The sequence below is a fragment of the Anguilla anguilla genome, chromosome 3 (genome assembly GCF_013347855.1).
Source record: "Anguilla anguilla isolate fAngAng1 chromosome 3, fAngAng1.pri, whole genome shotgun sequence".
Classification (NCBI taxonomy): Eukaryota; Metazoa; Chordata; class Actinopteri; order Anguilliformes; family Anguillidae; genus Anguilla; species Anguilla anguilla.
Genome location: NC_049203.1, coordinates 23,505,823 through 23,532,191, shown reverse-complemented (window position 1 = coordinate 23,532,191; position 26,369 = coordinate 23,505,823). Strand labels below are relative to the sequence as shown.

The following is a 26,369-nucleotide window of genomic DNA, read 5'->3' as shown; positions in this document are numbered from 1 at the left end:
GTAAAACACCGGGAGGGGAAAAACAAAAATGTAACTAACAAAACAGAGGAGAAAAACAAGCGGCTTTCATTTTAAAATCTTTCTTTACTCTTAAGCAAATTTGATACAGAGCCTGAAAGGGATAGAATGACGTGGTAGTTACTCTGGATTTATAAACGGGATTTACTCAGTTGAAGTGATGAACTGCAGCAGAAATTCCTTTATTCCCATAATACGGAGGCCTGTGACCTACAGTGTCTAAAAATAGCTCTGCCTGATGCACAGGCGCTTCCTTTTCCTGTCTGTTCCTGCCAGAGCCTGACGCTAAATCAACAGTAGCAAGGGCATTCCCAGAATTCCTGCACACACACACACACTGGAGTTTTACTACCTGAACTGCCACCAGTATTTACAGTAACCTTCCAGTTAGGAGAAGCATTGGGTTTAAAGTGCTTTGAAATAAGAGTCAGCTCCATAATGTTTGAGACAAAGACACATTTATTAGATTTGGCTCTATACTCTACAATTTTACTTGTAATAAAAAAAGTGTAATCAAGCAATTCACAAGTAGCTAAAGTGCACATTTGCAGCTTTTATTGAAGGGTATCTTTATACATTTTGCGTTCCCCATGTAGAAATGACAGCACTTTTCATAAATAGTCCCCCAATTCAGGACACCATGATGTTTTGGACAAATAGCTTCACAGGTGTTTTTGATTAGTCAGATGCATTCAGTTGCTTCCTTAGTGCAAGTATAAGATAGGTTTCAGTATCTAGTTGTGATTCTAGCTTTTTGATTGCCTTTGGAGTGTGTTCTTGGAATTCATCAACAAGAGGACCAACGTTGTGACAATGAAAGTCAAGAAAGCCATTATAAGGCTGAAAAATAAGAAAATAAAAACAATCAGAGACATAGGCCAAACCTTAGGCAAACCAAAATCAACTGTTTGGAACACCATTAAGAAGAAAGAATGCACTGGTGAGCTCAGAAATCTACATTCATTTCTACATGGTGAAACCAAAATATATATTAAAAAATACCAAATATCCTTAAACAAAAGCTGAGGATCTGCACTTTAACCACTTGTGAATTGTTTGATTATAAGTCAAAAATAGTGGAGTACAGAGCCAAATTAAAAAAAAAATAGATGTTTGTTCCAAAACTATAGAGTTCATATGGGCTATATATGCTATATAGAATGCACACGCACACACACACACACACACACACACACACACACAATGATATTCTAATGTGAAGAAACTGTGGCACATAGTGGTGCGGAGCAAAATGGTGTTCACTAACATAAGCAGCACAAACCAGCATACTTCTTTGAGAAAACAACCATTGTTGCAATTCATATGATGTCAAAAACAAGCACAAATAATAGTAATAATAAAGTCATACATGCTTAGAGTAAAATCAGCTGGTTTCTATTTTAGGACATTTTCTCATCTCAATATATCGCTGCCCTCTTTGCAGTGTTTGGGCAGTCCTGTCACAGCGATGTCCCTGCTCCTCCATTGGCTGAGCCAGCATGACAACCTTCCTCCGTGAAACCAGAACACATGACCAACCCAATCGCATTGCTGCCGTTTCATCTCGTACTATTCCTGCAGGATGTTTGGATTTCTACACAACGGTAACACAGAGGCATTGCTACAAATACAGCACCATTTACAGCTACAGCATCAACCGTGTCCTGAGGTACAACATCTATCCAAAATAGTTTTGTGACAGGTACTGAGACCAGCCAGCCGTGAGACATGTTTATAACACGAGCACATCTCAGAGTGTCTCAATAAACTTTTCCATGGTGCGTTTCTGGTTTAGATTTAACACACTAAAACAACCATAAACGAGTATTAACATTTCTTTTCCTGTATTTACTTTAAATTAGATGCACACTTCATCATACTAGTCTGTTAACGAATCATTTTGTTTGACAGTTTTTAGTGTTCTGTTGTACATTGCAAAGAGCAAAAATTCCTTCAGTGTAATTTCATTTATATTTCAATGAAGGAAAAAAGCCCTTTCTTTGCGGATGTGCAGTAAATGGGACACTTAAGTATAAGCTGCCATATACTGTAAAACAAACTGACATATAGCACACATTTTGGTGAATACACACAAATGTAGCCTACACAACAAATACACACACATGCACGCCTTCTCACAAACTTTTGGGAAACGCACTTATACATTAATATAGACAACAACTGAATCTCGTTGACAGAAAACTGAAATTAAGAAGTAAATATGTAATTTTTCAGACTAATTTCCATCAGTAGTCTAGTATGTTATACAGATATTACATTATAAATGAGTGAGGATTTCTTTCTGCTTGTTACCGTGTTTACCATGTATGCGTGTTCCAACATGTTTCAAATGGTGTTTAATGACTGACAAATAATTTGATGACTGACAAATATTCAGCCAGTAACATAATGTATCAGCCAATAAGGGTTAATCATTGCAAGGCGGCAGGTGCATTTCTTTTTCATTTGAACCATTTGAATTATTTGCCAATTTTCGCTACTTCTTAATAATGCTAAATCAACTTAATTCGCTTGTATTTTACAACTGGGAGCAACAAGTTTCAAACGGACGATGTTTTAAAAAGAATTGTATCACGACATTCGATAGTGAAGCCTATCGATTCACTAGTTTTTTCCTAATGTGAATTATTTACAAACGATAAATTATAGGCTACTTGATGAATTACTCTACCTGTAGTTTACTATTATTTTTTCAGCTTTTATAATCCAAACAATTCCCACCTTTTTCGTGAAACTGCACTCCAAGTCAGGACTGATGATCTCATCCTGCAACCACTAGGGTTTGCTACTGATATTTCCTCCTGTCGTCAATAAATTTGGGAGACACTGGAGGCACTCTTAACTCCTGTCAGTTCTGAAACACATTTTAAAGCAAGCGGTCAATGGCACGACGCTGACATAAATATGGCAGATCTGTACGCTTTCAGGTGATCCCTTTACGTCTCTTGGATAGGTAAAAGTGTTTGCTTCAGTGAAAGAAGATAGCGGAAGATGGCGGCGAAGAGAGCCGATTTTCAGCCGCTGTCCAGCTCTGGCGTGCCGGAGAGGAAAGGAAAGGCGCTCCAGAATCAGACGGAGTGGTGTGGTCTTTCTGCCCACCAGGACCCGGAGAAAGATCGAGCGCCAACTGTTGCGGGGATCTGCGGCGCCGGCATACAACATCATGCTGTCGGTGCTTTCGGAGGCGCGGGTCCAGTGGACGAGTCATCCGACAGCGAAGGAGAACAAGAGGGGCAACATAAACTCATCAGAAAAGTGTCCACCTCTGGCCAGATCAGGACCAAGGTGAGCAAAAGATGGAGATACCTGAGATAGGATCAAACAAGTGGCATATCTTTAAACAGACAGTGGAAACAGTAGGACGATTTTGTCTGTTTGAAATGCACGTCTCTGCGAACGAAAGATTGACAATATTTTGGTTAATATGTACTACTACTGTACGTTCTCTGTGCAAATGAGTCGATGTTAGTTCTTGCAATGCAGGAGAAAATAGCAGAAGACTTTGTAAATGGAGTGCCTCAAATAATATTTTAAATAGCCACAAGATTTCTATTCAGTTTTGAACTGCTTTAAGTAAAACCAAAAATATGTTTCAACATTAGGCCTATTGACTGAACTGAGACAATTTACGGTCACCAAACCGTTCTAGGCGGTGCTGAATATTGAAACAGCCCGCTGTGGTCTAATTGTAGGCTTACGCTGATGTTATTATAATATTTTTTTTAATAAAATGAAATTACGTTCCAGTTGTTTATAATTTTGGGTTAAACACGACCCATTTGGTGAATTATCTTCGGACTGAATAAAAATGTGACCATGGTTTTATTTTCTTATTTGATGCACTTTTTGACAGCAAATTGAAAGAGACGAAACACTTGTTTACAATCCCGTGTACTCTTTATCCAGTTTTTTGCACTTTTTGTGGCACTGCAGTAGATATAGGCATGCATACACCCATTTACTTACTAAAATAAGAATATCATTTATCCAAAAAAGTCGTATTATTTTTATTTTGTTTTGAATTACGAACGTTCATAAACCAGTGTCATGTTCTATAATTTCTTAGGGAGTTCGTAATTTCATAGTGAGTTCTGTTGAAATAAATTACTGAACCCCTTCTGCATCGCCCCTTTTTTAGCACAAGCCTAAAAATAACATACCCAAAAGAAAATGGGTACTATTTTTGAACGCTTTTTACTATAGGCATAATCCTGGACTCTTCTGAAAGGTAAACCTTGGGGGTTTGTTTTTCGAGAGTCAGAATTACTTTAAATATTTCTGAAAGAAAGTAAGCTAACTAAGCTGAAACCCAGTGGAAGTGGAAGTTTTTCTGTCACTTAAAAAATTATTTTTTTAAAAATGGATACAGATGCTTGTGGGTGTGTCTGGTGGGTTTAGAAACAAAATGGAGCCACGGCCACAACTCTGGACTAATCCTGGTTCAAACTGAATCACAATGGCAGTAAAAATGAGCATTCTGCATTGTTTTTTTCTAAGCTACTGTATGCCTAGGTGGGTTTGGAGACACCATAAGGACACTGTGTATCAAAATGATATTATGGGTGTTCAGAGGTGTAAACTACTATACACTGTATTCTAAATGCTAGTGGAAAATGTGTGCTGATGTGTGAGTTTCAACTACCTGCCACCTTCACCCTTCTAGTTCTCCCCTTCCCACCTCTGGCAGCAGCAGGTCTGGGCGATTGTAGAAAATAACTACATTGCTGTAGCTATCTAGTTTAGTAATCCATTGAATGAGGTCTATTGATTGAAGTTTTCATCAAATATCCCACCCCATCAGTATTTCAAAATAAAACATTTCTAAGTACTGAATAATAATAAATATATGTTGAGGATTTAGATGCTTGCTGATATAAAATGGGATCAAGTCCTTCATTGAACATGCCCTCTGTTGAGAAGTCAAAGCTGTTTTCACTGTCCTCCTCAGAAATATTCACTATAAGACAAGTGATTTATCCCATGGCCTCCAAATTTTGAGATCTCTGTTTAGATTTAGGCATAGCAAAATAATTTTTTGTTGTAAAACCACAACCTTTTTATGCATAAAGTCTCAATAATTTTTCTTGCTGGTGTATAATGTTTTCAGTGTGTGTACTGAAATAGGTATTGTTTATTTACGCAGGAGAAACAATCACATGTCCTTTCATGCAAGCCTAACAGAACAGACTATACACCATTAGAAACATAATTTCATTATCTAAAATGTGTTTCAGTCATCACTATAATAGTTTGCCATTGGCTGGCTGTGTACTGGGCGGAACTTATGCTGTCCAGATCGAGTCGTTGCTGGGGCATGTTCGATCCCATTTGCTATACTGCTTGCTCAGTATTCATCAGCTTGTACTGTAGGTCTGGGGGATTTCCAAAAGCATGGATGGTGAGGACCCCACTCTGGCCTGAATATGGGCCGGTACAACTCAAGGGGTTATCCTTGATGTCCAAATCAATCAATCTTTATTCCGGAATGAATGTCCATATATATACAAACAGGTTAAAAAGACAAACAGACAAAAAAGACAGGTCATAAAAGTTATAAAAAAATTCAGATAAAACGTACAGGCTCTTGTGCCAGTGTTTCCAGATTTTAGACTGGTGTCTCGTACAGCTATGCGCAGTGGTGAGAATATACATTTGTAACCTATCTAAAAGAATTCTTTCTACCACTTTGGAAAGAATGCTGGCTAAGGCTATGGGTCTGTAGTTATCTACTTATTTACCCAGCCTTATCCTTAATAACAGGCACTAGAAGGCAGACAGCATAGAATCTGGAAGGATACCGTGCATCAAAAACCCAGTAAAACAAAGAGCTAAGAGAGGAGCCTGCCTCTGGCTTGCAAATTTTAAGTTGTTTATGTTGTCTGTTCCACACATCTTGTTATCACCTAGCTTCATGATAGCATCGTGAGTTTCTGTTGGTCGAACCACCACTCTATTACTGCTCAAATGACAGCCACTTAATGACAATAATACAACTGCAAACAATTGGAGTGGCGTTGACAATTGCTCTGTTGTCAGTGCATCTCCCAATATCTTGTTCTCAGCAAACAGGACATGAGTTCTGGAATGACAGGTGTGCCATCCACCAAGTTACGCATGGCCCACCATGCCTATACAGCACCAAGCGTTTAGCACTTTTCAGGGTTTCCCGCTTAAATTAGCACAATGACCACAGACTCTCAGCCCTTAAGAACGTTAACTTTTGTGCCCTCTACTCCAGTATGTAAACACACAGAATTCAGATACAATGTCCACATAATGAAGGCCCAACCTTTGGTTATTTTCATTGTTTCCTCCTCCATTTTCCTGCCGATTTCATCATCACAAAAGCTCCAGTCACACAATACATAATTCTCCCCATTGGACATTTAGCTACATCTGCCAACAACAACAAAAACAATATCTGATTAAAGTCATCTGATGAAAGTAGCCAATTGACTGTTAGCAAATTATGCTTGACACTGCAGTCCACAAATTCGTTATGTATGCCTTTCTCCAACATTTATTTCCGACACTGTCTGCAATATAATTGTAACTGACAGTGGAAAAAACAAGTTGCAAAGCTTCTTCTGGAGGTGTTGTTGGGGAACTTGCAAAACAGACACATTATCCTGCCCGTCTCGGGGGATGACTGGGGGGGGGTTATTTTTATTCTATTTCCAAGCCGAAGACAAACTTGGAAAAGTGTCGGTTGTGAAAATTTTTTTGTGGATGACCACACTCGCAGCTTATTACTAATAGTGTAATCTAGACATAGGCCTACATTTGATGGAAAGTAAGCTACAATTCTGCTTGTTAATAACATTAGATGTCATATCTAGTCTATTACCTTGTTAGCCAAGTGATTAAATAGAATTAATTCAAAGTTTATTTGTCAAATGCAAATAGTTAACAATTTAACAATACAGCAAATAGGCTGTTGTTGGCTGGCAGTGAAGTTAATGTTAGCCTGCAAGCATCCTTGTGTATGCAATGGGAAAACATAGTAAAATGGTATAACAAATAATAAACTAAAATATGAAAAGATAAGATACATTAAGTAAAAATAGAGCTGCATAGAATAGGTAGATATTACACATAATTAGGCTATGTAGGTTCAATCTCCCACAACAATGTAGCATAAATTGGGCATAGCCCTACACGTGGACTTACTGTGTTCTGGACATCACAGTCTTTTGGGCACTTGACCTTTCCCTACAATTTATGAAATAAATACTAAAAAGTCATGGATTAAATATATACCTGTATCACCCTCATTTCTTCCTTTTGCATACTGACGACTCACAAGTCACCCACCCTTGTCATATGTGAGAAATCAGAGTGAGTTTACTGTGTGTGCCTGTGCTGATATGAATATGACTGGTGGGGAAGTTTTCTGACAGATCGTGGGTTTAAGATAAAATAAGTTATCTCTGAATACATTTTAGCATAGCCTGCTAAAGATGTCACAGAATGTTTCAGGAGTTACCTCTTTACGTGTTGAGTTGTAATAACCACGTCTGTTGTAGTGTGAAGTTAGAGGCAACAATATCACATTACTTAGACACTACTTATATACTCATACACTATCGCACTTTTTTATTTCTTGCTATTGCTAATTAATTGTTAATTTAAATGAAACACATGACTGTTAGTGTGCAATATGCGTGATGTTTTTATGCACAAATGAATGGTTTAAATAAAAATAAATTAACATGATATCGTCTGTATTCCTGTGCATGAATAATTACAAATAAAACTATTCTCAATACTTATAAAATATTCAAAAGTAATAAATCCGCCCAATAGAATTAGAACTATCTTATTATCCATATTTCTAGAGTCAGAAATGCAAAATTATTAATTGTCTGGGATACTGTGAGCTAAATTTATAAGCGGTCCAGGATACAGTGAGTACTCAGGGTAATCTGTCCATAGTGCCTCCCTGGGGTTTTTTCGTGATTTCTCTAAAATGATTGGTCCAATTTGTGTCAATCAAATTTATTTTGCTTTCTGTGTCATACCCCCAGACATGGAGCTGTTAATCAAGCTTGTGTGTGCGTTAATGGAAACGGTAGAATCAGTTTTCTGTGCTGAGTGTCTGAAATGCAGTGGCTGCGTCCCAATCCAGCTTTTGCTACACCCTTATAAACTTCACTTGCAAACTTCACTTAGGGGAATCCCCTTTTTGGGACCCAGATGTCCCCTCGCTTGACATTTTATGTGCAAGTCCAGCAAGTTCACTCTGGCTGAAGCTAAGCAAGTGTGGGCTTGGTTAATACTTGGATGGGAGACCACCAGGGAATACTGAGTTGCTGCTGGAAGTGGTGTTGGTGGGCCAGCAGGGGGCAATCTTCCCTCTGGTCAAATAAACCCAAATGCTCCAGTCCAGTCACGGGGACACTGTGCTGTAGGAGATGCCGTCTTTCGGATGAGACGTTAAACCAAGGTCCTTACTCACTGTGGTCATTAAAAATCCCATGACACTATTCGCAAAGAGTAGGGGGTTCCCCGGTGTCCTGGCTAAAATCCCAGATCTGGCTCTCGCAAAGACTTGCCACCTAATCATCCCCTGATTCAATTGGCTAAAAAAATGTTCTCTCCCTCCAGTGGAGCTGCTCAGTGGCCAACAATAGAGGATTGTGGTTATATTGGGCAGCTCCCAGGTGTGATTGTGTATGAATGTGAAGCAGGGTGTTGCTGCAAAAGAGCATCCGTGCTCAGCAAACCTACCCTGGGTAAATAAAGGTTAAATACATTTTTTTTTTAAGTCCAATCTGTTAAAAAGCCACGTGAAGACTGAACAAAACCTTCCCCAGCCCTGGGGATTTAAGGTGGAAGATTGGCACACAATAAAACATATTTGACCTTGTTACATACATACGTTGTTAAAAAATGATGCATAATCATTTCCACAGTTTGGGCAAATTACTTTTAAAAGATACTTTTGTAGATTGTACTTCTAAAAACCATTTGCTCATGCCTGCTTACAAGCTCTGTGTGTCAGTTTTTATGCACTTTTAATGTTGTACCATGGCTTCTAGTCTGGTCTGCTTGTTATTAATGTGTTAACATCAGCCTGCCCAGGGACAACAGATGGAAATTAGCGATCTAGCTAAATCTGGCACATTTACATCACATAATAGTGATGTTGATCAATGTGTATTATCCCTGTCAAATAAATAAATAAATACATAAATAAAATAAATAAGTAATTTCTCGTGTTGATTAATTTAAGTGGATCCTGCTAGCTGATTACATCTTCTTTTGTCATACATAGAAACAGTCGCTAAAGACGGCGGGACTATTTTACTAATGGTTAATGGAGTGTTACAGTGATGACATGTTTTTGTTGGCCAATCCAGAGGTTTCATCCACCATGGGTTCCTGCTGCAGATTTCCAATGTTTTTTTTCCCATAGGGATTTCAATTTCTGCAGAAAATAAGGTCTGTGGTTAACATAAGCTTGAGAGTTTCATGTCTTGTTCTACAACATAAATTATGCCCTTTAATTTGTCAACCATGAATTTCGAAGCTACAAAAGTAAGTTGGATAATTGACTGCTCAGCTGTCTCTTGGCCAGCTGTGTGCTGTTGCATCATTAGTTTGTGCACAAGAAAGCTAGCAAAAGGTCAAGAGTTCACTCTTATTTTTGCAACTGCCTTTTTGAGTCTGTTACTGTTGTCTCACAACATGGAGCAAAGAACTATCGATGCCAGTAAACTGGGCCATCTTGGGGCTGAAAAATAGAATAAGTTTCTCAGAGGCATAGTCAAAACATTGGATGTGTCAAAATTAACCATTGGTACATTGTTGAGAAGCAATAATGTACTGGTGAGTTCAACAATAGCAAACAACCTGATGCACCATGGAAGACCACTGTAGTGGATGACTGCATAATACTTTTTATTGAGAAGAAAAACCCCTTTTCAACTGTCCAACAGACCAAGAACTCTTCTGAAGATGTAGGAATAGACGTGTCAAAGACTACACTAGTAAAACCTCAGTGGGATCGCTGCAACACTGGTATAGCTGAAGAGCAGAATGACCAGGTTAGAGTTTGCTAAAAAGTACATTCAATTACGATTAAACAATTTTTTACATTAAAAAACAAAGTCAGGAACAATGTCTTATGGACAGATTATTAATCTGTGCCAAAGTAGTGGAAAGAGGATAGTGTGTAGAAAGAAAGGAACTGCTCCACAGCACCCCCGTCATTTGTGAAACATGGTGTATGTGGTGTTATGGCTTGGGCATGCGTGGCCATCACTTGAACTGGCTCACATCTTCATTGATGATATGACTACTGACGGCGACAGCAGGATGAAGTGTACAGGAACATCTTATCTGCTCAGATCCAACCAAATACCTTAAAACTCATTGGTTGGCCCTTCATCTTGCTGCAGGACCGTGACCCGAAACATACTGCAAAAACAACAAAGGAGTTTTTCAGGGCCAGAAAGTGGAATGCTCTTGACTTGCTATCCTGAATCCAGCTTGAACGTGTGTTTCACTTGCTGGAGACAAGACTGAAGGCAAAATTCCCTAGAAACAGTAGTATATGCATGGCAGAGCATCACCAGGGATGTTACTCAACATCTGGGGATGTCTGTGGGTCACAGACTTCATCGAATTCATAGGATTTGCAACCGAATACTAAATATGCTTATGACTTTATTTCTGATTATGTTTATTTGTCCCATTAGTTTTGCTCCCCTTGAAATGGGGGCCTAGGGACTAGGTATAAAAAGGGCTAGTAATTGTTACACAGATCCCCCAATGTGGATGGAAATACCCACAAATTAAAGTTGACAGTCTGCACTTTAACTTCATATTCATTGTGTCATGCAATGTGCTGGGGTATAGAGCCAAAACAACAAAAACTGTACTGTGTGTGTGTGTGTGTGTGTGCATAGTCTGAATGTGGCCAAATATCTACTGTACTGGTATGAATTAGATGTCATTACTCCACTAATCTGTTAACCCTCACATGCTACTTCCTTGGCTGTTGGGAGTATTTACCCCAGTAATATTCCACTGTCTAAAAATGGGCATGAGTGATGGGAGTCCCAGTTATCCTCATATGTGTCAGGATGATGTGGAACATCAGGTAGGAGAATGGGCTCTTTGAACACGTACACTGAATGACCTTTGCAGGCTTGGCAGGTGATTAGCCTACCAGATGTCTGATATCAGTTTGATGCATCCAACAGTAACTGGGAGTGTTCCAGAGCTCATGCATGTTCCTAGATGGTGGAAAGTTACTGGGAGGCCTGATTAGTGTGCATGATCATCAGCTGCTGAAAAGCAGTCTCTGCTTTGTCGCCTGAGACAAGGAGCACCGGTGACAGCGGACATCTGTGCAGATGGAGTTCCTGCCAGCAGGTTCCCTGTTCCAGGCTGTTCTAGCCACCATTGCCTGCGGCTACTCTGGTGGTTGGCGCGTCTTAATGAAGCGTCTGGCTCCACTATGAGAGCATATGGAGGGAACAGAACGGGGGGGGGGGGTGCATTCTACATTGATGGGTGCAAATGCACATCAAAGTAACAAGTAGACAGTAGGCTGCACGCTCAAAAACAAAGTTTGTCTGATGCTAAAGGACTTTTTTTTTGCACTGGACGTGCACAGTAAAATGTCCAGTGTTAATTCAACTCTACCGGAGTTTATATGAGTCCAGTATGGATCATATGTACACTGTAAGAGGTAAGGTAACACTGAATATGTTATTGTTATTGTTTAGTGAAGTCCAGATGTTTTGACACTCTGCCCTCTTCAAGCACCTCTTCTAAATGTTTGTCAATGTGCTTTTCATTGTGCAAATAAAAATACTTAAGCATCAAACAATTTACTTTTTGAGTGCTAGCCGCCTACTAGCCACTTTGATGACTGGTGCGTTGGTTTTCATGCACCAGTCAAGAAATGTGTTCCTTACCAGCAAGCTGGGTGAGCACGATAGCCAAATGTTTTTAACACTGTACAGACACTTCTAGTCCACAGATGCAGAGACAGAAATCACACCCCCAGCGCAGTGTCCGTTGTCGGTTCTTGTGCCACCTTCATTGTTAAGGCTAAGCCAGTGGGAGAAAAACTTACAGCAACATTGTGGTGTCTTGTGCTATATAGCACTATGTGATGTAACTTCAGCCTGTCTTTTCAGCCTTAATGAGATGCTTGACCTAATATTGTTAACTGAATTAGGTAATCAAAATGTGTCTTCGCAGCAACCAAGACTTTAGAGAGTTTGAACCAGACCCTAGACAGTTACTATAGGTGATTATTTCTAAGCAAATTTTCTCTCCTGAGAAAATAAGACATCACACAGACAAGCTGAAATTTAAAGGACAACTTCTTCCACATCAAATTTAGCCTGAGATGACCCACTGTATATACAAGTAGTTAATCTTTCTGTTAGGAGGCATGTACTTGCATGGCAAATGCATATGAGGTATTGCTTCAGCAGTTTAAAAATGCTAATTTTGAGCACATGCTAAGTTTTATTCTGTCTTTCAGCATACGAGACTGTGTTGAAAGCAAAAAAAAAATATTTGTATCACAATCATGTCCAAATGAATTATGTCAGAACTCAAAAACATAAGAAAACCGCTTACTGAAGCGAAAGCCTATTTCAAGGCTTGAAATTAACTTTTTTGAGAGGCAGCCATTTTGTCAAATAGATGGAATTTTCTAGCCATTTAGAATTTATACACAATTTCGTATAATATATTTCATAAAATGTTATCTCCATATTGCACTAGTTTCATGTTGAGATAGACTCTAACCTTTTTGTGCGGATCACAAAACCAGAACCAGAATGACGTGGCACCGAATATGTATTTTTAAAAATAAATATCACACATTTGGCAGGTGGGCGGGTGTGAAATTCATGCTTACAGTACAGTGCTGTGTTCTGATTTTAGTTGTTTCCAAGGGCTGGAGCTCAAATTTACACACCCTTGGTACACTAGGGACGTGTTCAGGCAGCATACCGCTTTGGTGTGATTTGCCTCGCATGCTGCTTTCCCTGTAAATGATGTGCGACAGGCTGCAACAACCTTTGTGGTACATTATGTCCTGTTTGGTTGGATTGTATGGTGATATGCAGTATGACCATATGAGCATCTGGATTAAAATTTGGTAAGAATTGATGTGACACCATTCAAAATCTTCCTATTGGCTGCCTTGTAGTAACATAGTATCCGCACTCTGCAGGTGGATATCCAGCACAGCGCTATTTCAGTTTATCTTTTTTTTTTTTAACATGGAGATGGCTGCCGCTCTTTCTTTGTGCCCAAACTGCTGGTCATCTGAGCTGCAGTCTGTGTGTTCTGATAGACACAGTAGGAAAGTGGTGATAACATCGCAGGAGTGAGCCGCTGGGACATCTGACAGTGGCTCTTATCGAATTAAACAGAACCACTTCGCTGGTGTCTAACACCATACTCAGTGCATTAGTGCTCACCAGTACACTGGTTCCTTCCTGCTAATCCAGTGCTGATTGGATTGCAGACGTACAGGAGTGGAGGTGATGTTCTAGGCCTGAGTCCTTCCTCCTGGCTGCATTCTTTGCCTTTCAACCCATTGTAACAACCTAGTGCCTAGCACTTCACAAATGAGCTCAAACAACCCAGCTACAATCAGGGATGTGATTGCTCCTGATTTTTCCTGATTACGACAGCCATGTTCATTTTCTGATCCTAACTTTCTAAACCTGGGGTGGAGGACTTGAGTATGTTATCAGCACCCTCACCAAGAGCTTTGAGAATGCTCGGTGATAAAGCCAAGTACTAGTGGGCCCGGAGATATTTAACATTAATCAAGAATCACCTGGAAATCAGTGTTTCCTGATTAATCAGGCAATATCAAATCCCCACGGCTTTTTAAATGAGATTTTGATTTTCTGCACTCTCCATGTCCTGGTCTGATTCACTTTTGTTAAATTCATATGGGCTTCATTTGACTGAATGACAAAATAACTGTATCATGACAGCAGTGGAATCCTTTCTTCTGCTTTTATCTTCTGATAAGGAAGGAGTTCAGACATAAGTCAGATTCTCTGGAGACCCTACTGGTGTGTCTGCATGAGATGTCAGCATTACTGATGTGATCTAAAACAAGAACAAAAAAATAATAATGCCACACTGCTGTTATGCTCCCAAGTGATTTATTTCATTTGATCTGTGAGCAGCAACCAGTGCACGTTATTTAATTTATGTTTATTATTTTGTTTTGAATTATGCAGTTCTTGCTAGCACTTGCACACAATTACTGATGCAAATATATGCATGAGAAACCAAAACGGTGTGTGGCGTAAGCACGGACATTTCCATGGAAATCTCCCAGCCGTGGTTTACTTAGGAAGAGGAGTGAGACACAATGACGCGGGCATAAAGAAATCTCTTTTTGTCTGCTTCTTCCATTGGTTTTTATGGACCTTTGAAAAGCCGTCTTAATTAGCAGAGACGGAAGAGAAAGCATGAGTTAAGTGATCATTGTTGAGCTATTCTCTGTTAGCAAAAAAAGAGCAATTCTCCATTTTGAAATGGGTACAACTGCACTTGTATTATTCAGCGGTTAAAGTGGCTGATGGAGACGCAGATGCCTCTTGGAAACAAAAATGAAAGGTTCACACATGTCTAAGATATAGCTATTGATTTAATTCTGAGAGATGTCAGCGTGACACGTTCCTTTCTTGGCTCTCAACAAGGTGGATACCCAAAGCGGAGCAGCTGGTCTGCTGTTAATATGTTGGAGTGAAACGTCGTGCTTTGAGTTGTGAAAGGAATCAATGCAGTGAATCACAAGGTGTTCTAAATATCGAACCATCTCAACCTCTGCTGAGTTAGGCAACTTGTAGACCTGGAACAAATGCATGCTTCAATTGAAACACTTTAGCTCTTGAAAACACTTTACCAAAACACAAAGTTTCAATGAAAAATGTAACTAACCCAAACATATAATCATATACAAGAAGAGACCCATTTCTCCATTAAACATTTGACTAAATAAAATAATAAAATTAAAAATTATAAAATTATAAAATTATAAAATTACCAAAATCTCAAATAACCAATAATTTAAAACATATTCCACAATGCTGGACAGTTGAAAACGATTTGCAAAGTCCAAAGGCAAGGGACAGACTGGTTTGTTACATGCAGTACATAAAAGCACAGGAAAATTTTTTTTTCAATTGGTAGATAATAAAAGCCATCTTTTCCACGTTTCTAATCTTAGAAAAGCACGCATTTCTGGATCAGAAAAGCTCCAGAAAGCACGCATATCAGTATGACACACTAGAGATATTACTTCCTGTGCGTCCATTCAAATTCACTCAAACCCATGCTGGGCTTAGATTTAGGGATGGTGAAAAAATTCTGCATATACTATACACATTGATGGATCATTATGGGGTGTGTCTGTGGCCAAGTGGGGACTAGTTCTACAGACATTTCCTCAAGAACAGGATGAAGGCCTGTTTTCCCATTTCCCTTTGTCCAGGAACTGCTATTCTGAGCCTCGGTGCACCTTTGTTGATTGTGGAGAGTGAAGTGTATGTCTGTACATGTGCTGCCTATGTGTGTGTATGTATATGTAAGTGAAAGAGTAGGCGAGAGAGTGTGTTTGTATGAGATCTCTCTCTCTCTCTCTCTCTCTCTCTCTCTCTCTGTTGAGAGAGGGGGGGGGGGGGGGTTGTACATGTCTCTCTGACACTGAACTCTTCTCCCCCTGATAATTAAATGAAGAAAGGCGCTATTTATAGATTGTGGCTTGTCTCACTTGCCAACTGGAAAATAAAAGACAAGTTTTAAAAAGCAATTAAAAAAGTACAAGCCACAAAAAAACATGGAAACATTTATACTTTAAATGTTTCCTGTTTTCTGTTTTACAGTCCAAACAGAGTGTACTGACAAAAATCTTTTTAAATTTATAAATTTATGAATTGCCTCATCATTTATGTGAAAACTCAGATTTGTGAGTATATATATGTGAGGGCAGTGTTCATTTTATACTAGTTTTGACTGTAACCATTACAGCCATGTAATTTCTCATATTTCTCCTTATATATTCATGTGGAATCAATGTTGTACAGTTAGTAAATAAATACCGCAGCACTTTTTCAAGGTAATATGCTATATTTTGACCATCATACCATGATTTGGACCTTCAAATTGGAACCTTTAAAGTAGGTTCTGTTGCAAAGACTTATTGTGCTAAGCAACTGTACACTGTAATGTTGTTTCTCTCATTTATCAGACAACAGTGAAAGGTTTTCAGCAAGGACATGTTCACAATCTGCAGCTGTAGCTCATGACCTATAAGATCTGTCGAAGATATTAGATCAAATGGATAATTGGCCTAGTTAAATAATTAAAAGCAGAATTTTCCACGAAATCCCGAAATGCGTGAGCTCTACTTGTGCACCTCTTCCTCAGAACCTGAACTTTGACTCCAGACCGCCTCCAACAATTATGATGATTTTTTATTTATGTTGAATACATGTAACTAATCTTCGCTTCACAGTCAGTGTAATCTCAGATAATGTTGGCTCCATGTCATTCATTTCATGTCATGGCTACTGCTATTTTTAGCATGCTAACAAAGACAAAGTACAGCTGAGGCTAACGAAGGTCTAACTTAGACTGAAGAATATTCAGCTTAGGCTGATAACGTGTAGCTGAGACTGACAAAGATACTGCTTAGATTGTGGAATTTTGACATGCCTAGCTAAGACTGACAGAAGTATAGCTAAGGTTGATGGATGTTGAGCTACATTTGAGCTGAGGCTGGAACGTTGTCTCAGTGCCACCATGCATGTGGTTTTATGAAGTCTCAGTCAGGCATTTGTTGTAGGTGGTAATATTGAATTTGGTATATAAGTAATAGGCAATTCAATATATTAAAATTCAATATATTAAAATATAACAGCCCCATTCATTGCTCTGGAGAGTTTATATCTGGTGAAAATGGAACGGCATTTTATGGCTTTTCAAGGACATACTGTATAAAAGTGATTAAATATAATCTTTAATCCTTTCAGGGTCACTGGCTCTTCCCTGTCCTGTTTGCATTTTTGGATCAATGGATCAAAATGTTTACTGTAGCAGTGACCGGCAGTGAAATTTGCCACAAAAGCGAGGAAGATGTCAAATTATTGAAAATTAACATTGGATTGCAGTTCAAGCGATTAGAAAAATAATTGTTGGGACTTTGCTCATTACATTGTTCTTGCATTTCCTGCTGTGATTGTGGTTAAATGTGTGCTTACTCAAGAACATCAGAAATTGACTGTGAGACATCAAATCTCAGGGAGGTGTATCTTCACCCCCTGGCTCATATGCATAATTAAAATTCCTTAAAACTCCAGCTTTCAGTAAAATTTTGAATCACTCCTACTGATAGGTCCAAAAGAACTCTCAACAAAACATGTTCATGACCGAAATGTACAATCACATTATTTTCTTCTGAAATAATAGCTTGAGAAGAAATTGAGCTTTTTTAAATTTATGGATGGTATTTATTATTTAGAAAATTATCATTTGACAAATGATAATTTGAATCAAGTGCTATACCCTCCTCAGACCTGGCAGAAAAAGAAAAAAAAAAGTTTTTTGTTGTTGCTGATATAATTCTATGTCATGGATGGCAAAACTATATTGCAGTGAAAATATTTTCAAAAACATAAATTATATTTTTTTAATGTCCCTAATAGCATTTTTAGCATTGTAGAATATATGGTTCCTGAGATTTTAAAATCAGAGACTCATGTTACTTACAGGAGATGAAAATGAATTGCTGGGTCTCAGTATGATATATAACGAGTGTTGCTCTAGTCTGGTGGATGAAACACGTGCCCAGAGAGGCTGACTATATAAAGGAAAGTGCAGGAGAGGATGCTGGTCCCTGGAGACATCGCCGCGTTGCGTCCCCGTGTTTGCTGAAGGGGGAATTCTCCGCTTAAATTGACACAGCTGTGCACCCGGGCGTCATATACAAGCCTAGGGTTTCTGTTTGTAATTCACTGCCCCTCCCGCCTCCCCCCGCCTCCCCACCCCCTAGAGCATGTATTCCGTTTGCTAAAAATATCCCTTCTGTATGCCTCTGGGTTCCTGTTGTGTTTTAAGAGCTCATTTTTTCCATGTTCAATCTATATCTACTAGATGAATGGGAGAGAAAGACCGCCGCAACTTCCTGGTCTCTGTTCTTTTGTTTATTATTGAAAGTGGTCACATCTCACTGCAGTCAAAAAGCAGACCTGCAAAGAGAGAATCATTATCTGGATAACCTCTTGGCTGCTGTCACATGACTTGCCTCTCCTGTCAACATTTTGCATGATTTTCTTTGTTTTATCATGAATGCCTGTAACTTTTTTGTTGTCCGTAAATTCAGAAATTCATATCAATTTGATAAATACTCTCTCATGTTAGAAGCATCTGCCAAAATAAATAAATAAATAAATAAATAGCAATTTAAATTGTCCTAGGTCACTATGGGGTACCAAATGTCAAGTAAAACACAACACTGCTGACCAAGCTGTCAAAATGAGCTGGCTGAAAGCATAATATAAACAGTCTACTGGTGATTATTATTTACATTGTATCACATCATGGGTGATCATTTCATAATTTTTGAAAACACAGTTTATAATTTACATTAAATATATATTTTTCAGTAATTATCTGTTTCTGAAACAATGGTTTCATTGAGATATAGGATACAAGGTAAATATTTTTATTAAATATTTATTTTGAAAATCAGATTTAATATTTAAGTTATATATTAAGTTATATATATATATGTGTGTGTGTGTGTGTGTATAGAACTTACTTTGCATGTATATTTTGAGATTTGTCCTTGAGATCTGTAAATATGAACTGAAAGGTTTATTAAACATGTCAGTTAAATCTGTAAACAAAGATTCATATTTAGCCTAAATCCTAAGGAATATTTAGACAGAATATAAAAAACAGGAAAAACATGTTGTGTGTTACTTAACATTTTGCACCCAAACTCACTGGGTCAAGTGATTGAACATTTATTTTTTGTGGGACCAGTAGCAGGGGATTTCAGCTAACTCTGGACCTAAAAATGGCAGTTTGCATGTGAGATTACAGCTTTAGTGTGAGTGGAACATGAAGTGGGCCCTGTCCTGCTTGGCAGTGAGACTGAGGATTACTGTGTTTACATTGTCTCAAAGTAACACCCAGTCACTCCAGCAACAGCCTCTTTTCTTGTCTCCTGTGCACCTTCTCTAACGTCTCCAGAGCGTGAAATTGCCCTTGGGAGTGTTTGTGATCTTCACAGAGATTCCTGTGCAGAGAGGGGATGGGTACAGGGCTTCACTGCGTATTAGAGCCCATGACACTCTGGGTCCATTCCAGTTCATTTCAGGAAATTAATTTAAATGAAATTTCAATAAAAGGCCCTGTGATGTTCTATGGGAATTTTTAATTAGTTAAATGGGTTTCACTTCATTTATTGAACTGAAATGCAATTGATCCAAACTCTGGTGCTCATCTGTTTCTCTTATAACTTTCTTACATGTGTGTTCATAGCATTTACACTATGTACAGGTGATATATTAAGAACTATTAGTACCGGTGTGCAGGACATTGATATCATACACATTTGTTTTTTCTTGATAATTATGTCATTGGCATTCTTGGCTGAATATCTGCCTTGACACTGAAGGTTATTTGCTCTGTATTCCCCATGGAGCTATATCAGCAATACTTTAATCATTCTCAGTGTGTGCTGGGCTGTTGGCACTGTGCTGCATTAGCAAAACAGCTAATAGCTAAGAGGTGTATTTGTGTGCCAGTTACCTTCATGTCACAGAATTTGGGGATAGAGGCAAAGCTATGAACAGCAGAGATACAGACTGTGTTAGTGAACAGCTGCTGAATTGAATCAGTTCAATTCAAAGGTGTTTATGAGCAATATTTGTTCTGGCCAAAGGTAAAGAACCCCAAGCTTTCTGGGTGTCTCATTCTGTTAAGGCATGTACGTGGGCCCCATGGGTGGTTTTGAAACCAGATTGTGCCAGTGTGGGTTGTGATCGCAGGGTGAAGCATAATTGGCTGTAGTGTCAGCCAGGGCAGAAACTGCTTGTGAAGTGTTCTCCTCCGACTCAGTGCCTTGTTAGATGAAAGCAAACTTCAAAGGAAGAGAAACAGTGGTTGATATATCATGTATTCTGGCGGAGGATGTTTGCTTGTCTGTGCTGTCTTGAAGTGCCAGGGGTGTGTATGTATGCAAATGAATACGAATCTGGAATTCCAAATTAGGAGAAATTAATAAATGTAAAGAAGAAAAACAGCACTGTGGTATTTGCCCACAGTGTCATTACACTGTTTTACTAAGGTGATTAAAGTACGGTTCCATCTCCTTTTAGACACACTTTGGCATTATTAAATGATTCAATCATAACCATAATTACGTAGGACAATTCAGTCTGGTGTCAATGAGCTTTGGAAGCTTTGTGTTGAATAATTGTGTGCTGGATGCTGATTCATTAATTCTAGTGACACGCTTTCAGAAATACCATTGGAGCAGACCGTGTAATGTGAACAAGTGTATTGATTTGTATTTAAAATGACTTTTCTTGGGGGGCGGTGCTTGTTTCTTTCTAGACGAGTGTGAAGGAGGGACTACTGCTAAAACAGACCAGCTCCTTCCAGCGATGGAAAAGACGCTACTTCAAACTGAGGGGCAGAACACTTTACTATGCCAAGGATGCCAAGGTAGGCATTTATGGGGAGGGGATTTTTTTTTGCCATTTCTGACATTTCAGAGATCCCTGAAGGGACATGGAAAAAAAATATTAAATTATGTGCACAAATTACTATATTATGCCCATGACTTCATTAACTTGTGAGCATTGCTTAATGGTTGCACATGATTTATCAAAGTGTGTGCTCAAATAAACACTGGCACCTAGTTTAGCGTAACAGAAACAATGCCACTATTCTTGAGCATGATTTACTGATTTGTGCATACAACTGGATGAAAAATGTCATGCCTGTAGAGGCTGCTTACAAACATGTTTTGAATAAATGGGTCACATAAAAACCTCCTGAGTCTGCTCCTTGCAGATTTACGAACGAGCAAGCAAGGCAAAGGAAATCAAAATGTGGCCAATGATGAAGTAACAGGAAGGAAGTTGCATGGTCACATAATAATGGCATTCAGAGAGAACATTGTTTGTGCCCCATCATGTCTCCTCTGTTGCGGATGCTAGAGGTTTATTTTGACTTTGAAGGTTGAAAAATGTACAGAAAAAGATTACCACATCAGTTTGTGAATTTTTGAAATTCCTTTTTATTCTTTCCCAGAAACTGCCATGAAAGTTCCTTGAATCCTGAATCAGTTTGGTCCAACTTCCCCTATACTGTCACTTACCCCTTTGTGTACCTCAAAATGGTGTGTCATCCATATACCTAATTCATTTGGGCTAGGAAATTGCTTGTATTTCTGCAGTGTATTTTAATTGTAGTGGGAAAGCAAACCGTCTGTTTTGACAAGGCTGAAATAATGCCTTTTTACACAGTGACCACCCCCCTATGTTCTGAAATAAGAAACCTGACCATTCCATGGTTGACAGTGGCCAGGAATGCCACTGGGTGACCCTTACTTGACCATATTGTAACTGAGGAAGTGAGGGTTTATTTTAGTCAAATAGATTTTAAATAAATGCAAAAAAAAAAAAAAAATTGAATAAAATCTACTCAAGAAGAATTTTTGCTTATTATACTTTATTGAGAAGAGCTGAATGTGCAAAGGATTTTGTGTTATTTCTGTGAAGAATTTTATCCTTGGCTGCCACTCTTTAGCACCATTAGTCTTGCTGAGGCCTGAGTGCATTCCTGTTGTTGCACCAATTTACCGAGTCTCTCCCTCTCTTCTCTCTTCTCCCCTCCTCCTCAGTCACTCATTTTTGACGAAGTGGACCTATCAGATGCGAGTGTCGCTGAGTCAAGCACGAAGAACGTCAATAACAGTTTCACTGTAAGTCTCCAATCAGATCAGTTGCTACAGCAGTGCATAACCAAACTCAAAAAGCAGACCCGATGATCAAGTCACACTTAAACTGCCATGGATTTGAAAAGGGTTTGGCTCTGGGCAATCACCACTCTGAAATAAGCAACCAATTCTATCCAATGATGTGACAACCCTAACAATGACCATAACTATTTTTTATTTAATTTCATTTATAGAGATTATTTTGGAACAACAGCAACAACATCAACAACAACAGCAGCAGCATCGGCAACACCAGTAATAATAATTTGATTTGTTCAGCACCTTTCATACAATACAATGGAGACTTAACTGCTTTACTGATATAAAGACGGTCAATTTAAGCATGCTTTGGGTTGTTATTGGCCATTCTACCCACAGCCATGTTCTAGAGTTGCACGTCAGTTCGGCACTGAGTGTTGCCCTGCTGATTCAAATATTATGACTGCGTGCTATCCTTTTAGACATATTAATGCTTTCATTATTATCATATGTGGCTGTGGCTATGGAGATAACACTTTAGTTAAAAGTGGATGGCTCATTCAGTTTAGACACCATACTGTGGGGCATGGATGAGCCTCATGGACGGATCGAGTCTGGACCGTGGCAGTGCCAACTATGCCCGTTAGCTCCGTATGGTGACACGCAGTTGGCGATGTCATTGCTCACGGTATGGGAGGGTTCTGCATTCGTTGCATTCACTATCTAGCCACTCCTGCTGATCAATCAGACGCCCATGGACAGAATGCAAAAACCACATATGGAAGGTCTTCCTCTGACTCCGCTCTGTGAAAACTTAGTAGCTGTAGTTTGTGGTGTCAAAATAAGCCTTTTCATGGATCTCTGTACTCTCTTGATTCGACAGTGAGATTCGCAGCATGAGCGCAGTTGCAGTTGCAGATGTCTGGCGATTCCAAATAGGGGTGGGGATTGGAGATGTCCAGCCCCACATTTGCCTCCAAATGTATTTTTAAAAAGAAAATGATTTCCATCACTTTATATGCTCATTTTACTCAACGCTCTGTGTCATTATATGTAGGTAGGCTATATAGTTGAATTCTAGTTTCTTTCTATGGGTAAATTCAATACACAACCCAAGGGGCACATTTTGGTTCCCCACTGCTCTCGAGAGAAGAAAGCGTCTGACTCATAATGGGGAAGGATCGGTGAAAGCAAGTGTGTCCTTCTAAAAATTGCAACGCGCTCCCCAGGGTAGGCTATAAAAAGGCATGGAGGTCAAATAAGAAAGCCCCAAGGAGAACAGGAGTTATAAATAGCTCTGCAGTTAGCGTGCTTTCCTGAACATGACAACTCGCGTTCTGTGGATGAGGATGTGCGGGTCTAAGAATGCTTGTCTCTCCTGGCAGTGCTCACTTATTCTGTTGCGTATGCAGTTAGTTTTTTTTGTAATTAAAAATTAACTTGTGTTAAATATTTGATACTGATCGCAGGGAATGGTATGTGGTATGTTGTGATTCATGAGTCAAGTAGCCATTCATTTAAAAAGGGATGAGATTGAAAATTTACATCTGAAAACCATAATGCTATACTTACACATTTTCTGTCATTTAATATTGGTTTATCACTGAACTCCAATTTCTGTACTCTAGATGATTTATTTTGAGAAATATCTATGCAACCACATGAGGGTTAATCACAGTTCATATTAGGTGCAAAGCAATATGAATGCATTCAGAAAATTGCAACAAATTTCACAATAGCTCCTATTCCAATTATTTAAATGGAAATCTAATTATCAAAATTACCATGCACACTAGAAGTCTATTTTCCCTTCCCTGTAATTGGACAATGTGTTTGATACAAGACATTGAGCCCCGTCTACACACAGCAACAGTGCCTTAACAGCCACCAAGCCACCGCATCAGCTAGTTCAGATAGTCGGGGCGTGACAAATAAAGCAATGGAATGCACCCTTTAGGTAAACTGGACTACTTAAAACTTCAATTATTTGTACCACACAAGGTTCAGTGTCATATTTGCTTCCTATATGAGATTTAATTGTTCTAGAAGGAAATCAAGCCACAGCAGGTCCGTTGCACACAGCACTGGAACCCTGCCTGTTACCCGCACCTCTGTATAAATAAATGGTGTAACCTTTAAGTTGAGCTACTGTATGTGTAAAAATGTATTTAGTGCTGTCTGACCCCCTGCAGGGTGATAATTGAGAGGCAGCATCACTGAAAGATCTTTGAAAGGACATTGTCTTATGGTACTGAAAATTTGCAAATAATTCATTGCCCTATGACTTTTTTACTGTCTCATATAATAATTCTCCTGAGAAATTGGTATGCTTTTAAAAGTTTTAAAAGGCAGTAAACAATTTCTCTCCAAGTTTTAATACTAAATAGCATCATTTTCATGTAGCCTACAGTCCATGCTACCCTTAGCAAAAAACCCCTTATTAGTTTCCATCTATTAGTAAAATGAGAGTACTAGTCATATTTTGTACCCTATTACAAATTTAAGCTAATGCCAGCCCTGGAGGAAAAGATCCCTGGTTTAATGTGACCCAGAATTTGTTACTGACAAGAATACAAATTGTGTCCTGAATATGAGGCAAGTTGCCAGGCTTGAGGAATTGTATTAATGTCTTAGTAAGTAGGACTACAGTACACTACATTAAGTACACATTAAATATTGATAAAACAAGATGTTCTTGGCCTGATTCCTATATTCAAATGGTGAAAATTAGATTCCCTTCTTGGGGGGAATAAAAATATACTGTACATAATAGCTTTATACATCTGTGTACGTGAGACTGTATATAAGATCTCAACTGCAGAAATGGTATTTTGCCTTGCATTGTAAAATGATACCCCCGTCATTTTTTGGGGTGTGGAAATAGAGGGTTCTTTCAGAGATGGAACGATTGTGCGCGCAGTAGGCCTACCGCGCCAGGGGCGCTCAGCCGCAGCCAGAAATCTTTGGAGCGAAGGAGCGGCGGAGAGGAGAGGTGCGTGCCGTATCGCTCCCCGGGGAGGCGCAGGCACGTGCGAGTGTGTGTGAGCGTGGGCGGACTGGGGAGGGAGGAGAGCGGCGCTCGGACTGAAAGAAAAAGGGAATCCTCGGAGCGGTGTCATACGCGCGGCGGAATTAATGGCCGAAGCTGAAGAAGCTCTCCCCGGCGGAGCCGAGAAAGGAACGGAGGGAAAGAAACTGACGGCAGGAGGCCGAGCGCTCCTCTTGTTTTAGCGGGGTTTTCCCGCCTGGACCGGGGGGGAAGAGGTAACAAGCGTGGGGGAGGTTGTGCACATGAAATCTCCTACATGTGCGTATGTGTGTGTGTGTGTGTATATGCGTGCGAGAAAGACAGAGAGAGTGAGGGAGAGAGAGAGAGAGATAGAGAGAGAGAGAGAGAAAGAGAGAGAAAGAGAGAGACTGTGCATGCATGTGTGAGAGTGTATATGTTTGTGCATACACTTTGTGTTTATGCAAGTGTGCGTGTGTGTGTGCATGGATGTGTGTGTGTGTGCGTGTGTGTATGCGTGGGTCTCAGTTGGGGGTCTGCGGTTTCTTAAGGGGAGAGCGTGTCATGCCATGTGATGCTCCGTGCTGCTGGAGTGGGCTATTCCTCAGGCTGTTGAGGGGATGCAGTGTAGGAAAGGGAGAAGGAGGGGGGAGGAGAGCGAGAGAGAGAGAGACAGAGAGAGAGGGAGATCACACTTCCCTCATTAGAAGATGTGCAGGCGTTCAGACAGGCATTGCATTTACAGTAGGTAGGAGAGAGGAAGAGCTCTGCAAAGGAATCATCGCCGCGGGATCCAGCAGACCAACGGCGTCTTCAAGTCAGTGTCACATAAATTTCCATTGTCTTCATTTTGCATCTAAGGGATGAGGCATGTTTGATTAATGTTGCTGTGAAACAGGGCTCTCGACAGTCATTTGAGGGGAAGTTTGCCTGTGCGTTGTTGTCTTTATGGCTGGGTAGTATCGCAAGGTCCTGCTGAGATTGTTGGTTTGAGCTGGATTTCGCTTGAAGGTCTTTGTGACATGTAGTACTTGGAGACACGCGTGAGTTGCTTGCAAGCTTCGGTTTTCTTTTGCTCATCAGAAACGTGACTTGATTATTCACAAGGGTTTGTTGTTTTGGGACTTAACCCTTTCAAGTATGCACCTGGAAAATGTGCTCTGTGTGACTGAAATCTAAATCTGTTTAAAAGAGCATCGATATAATGTGGGGACTGTAATATAATACAATTTCAGATTGCTGATTTCACATCTTGTAGTGTATGAAACTGATTCAGACCTTGTTTAGATAAAAAAAATTGTTAGAGGATGGGGATTTATGAGACAT

General features: G+C 39.5%; 1 protein-coding gene across 4 annotated transcripts in view; it reads left to right on the top strand.

The window, feature by feature from the left end:
* Positions 1–2,892: 2,892 nt before the first annotated feature.
* Positions 2,893–26,369, top strand: part of LOC118223744 (diacylglycerol kinase eta-like) — a 62,714-nt gene continuing 39,237 nt past the window's right edge. For 2 of the 4 annotated variants that reach the window (XM_035410679.1, XM_035410678.1), the window contains exons 1-3: positions 2,893–3,324; positions 20,668–20,778; positions 21,962–22,042. In XM_035410679.1, coding sequence (XP_035266570.1) covers positions 3,031–3,324; positions 20,668–20,778; positions 21,962–22,042 — 486 coding nt within the window. In that variant the 5' untranslated portion in view covers positions 2,893–3,030. Of the gene's footprint in view, positions 3,325–20,667; positions 20,779–21,961; positions 22,043–25,028; positions 25,301–25,598; positions 25,861–26,369 lie in introns of those variants that run through there. The other 2 variants (XM_035410681.1, XM_035410680.1) reach the window with 2 other exon arrangements.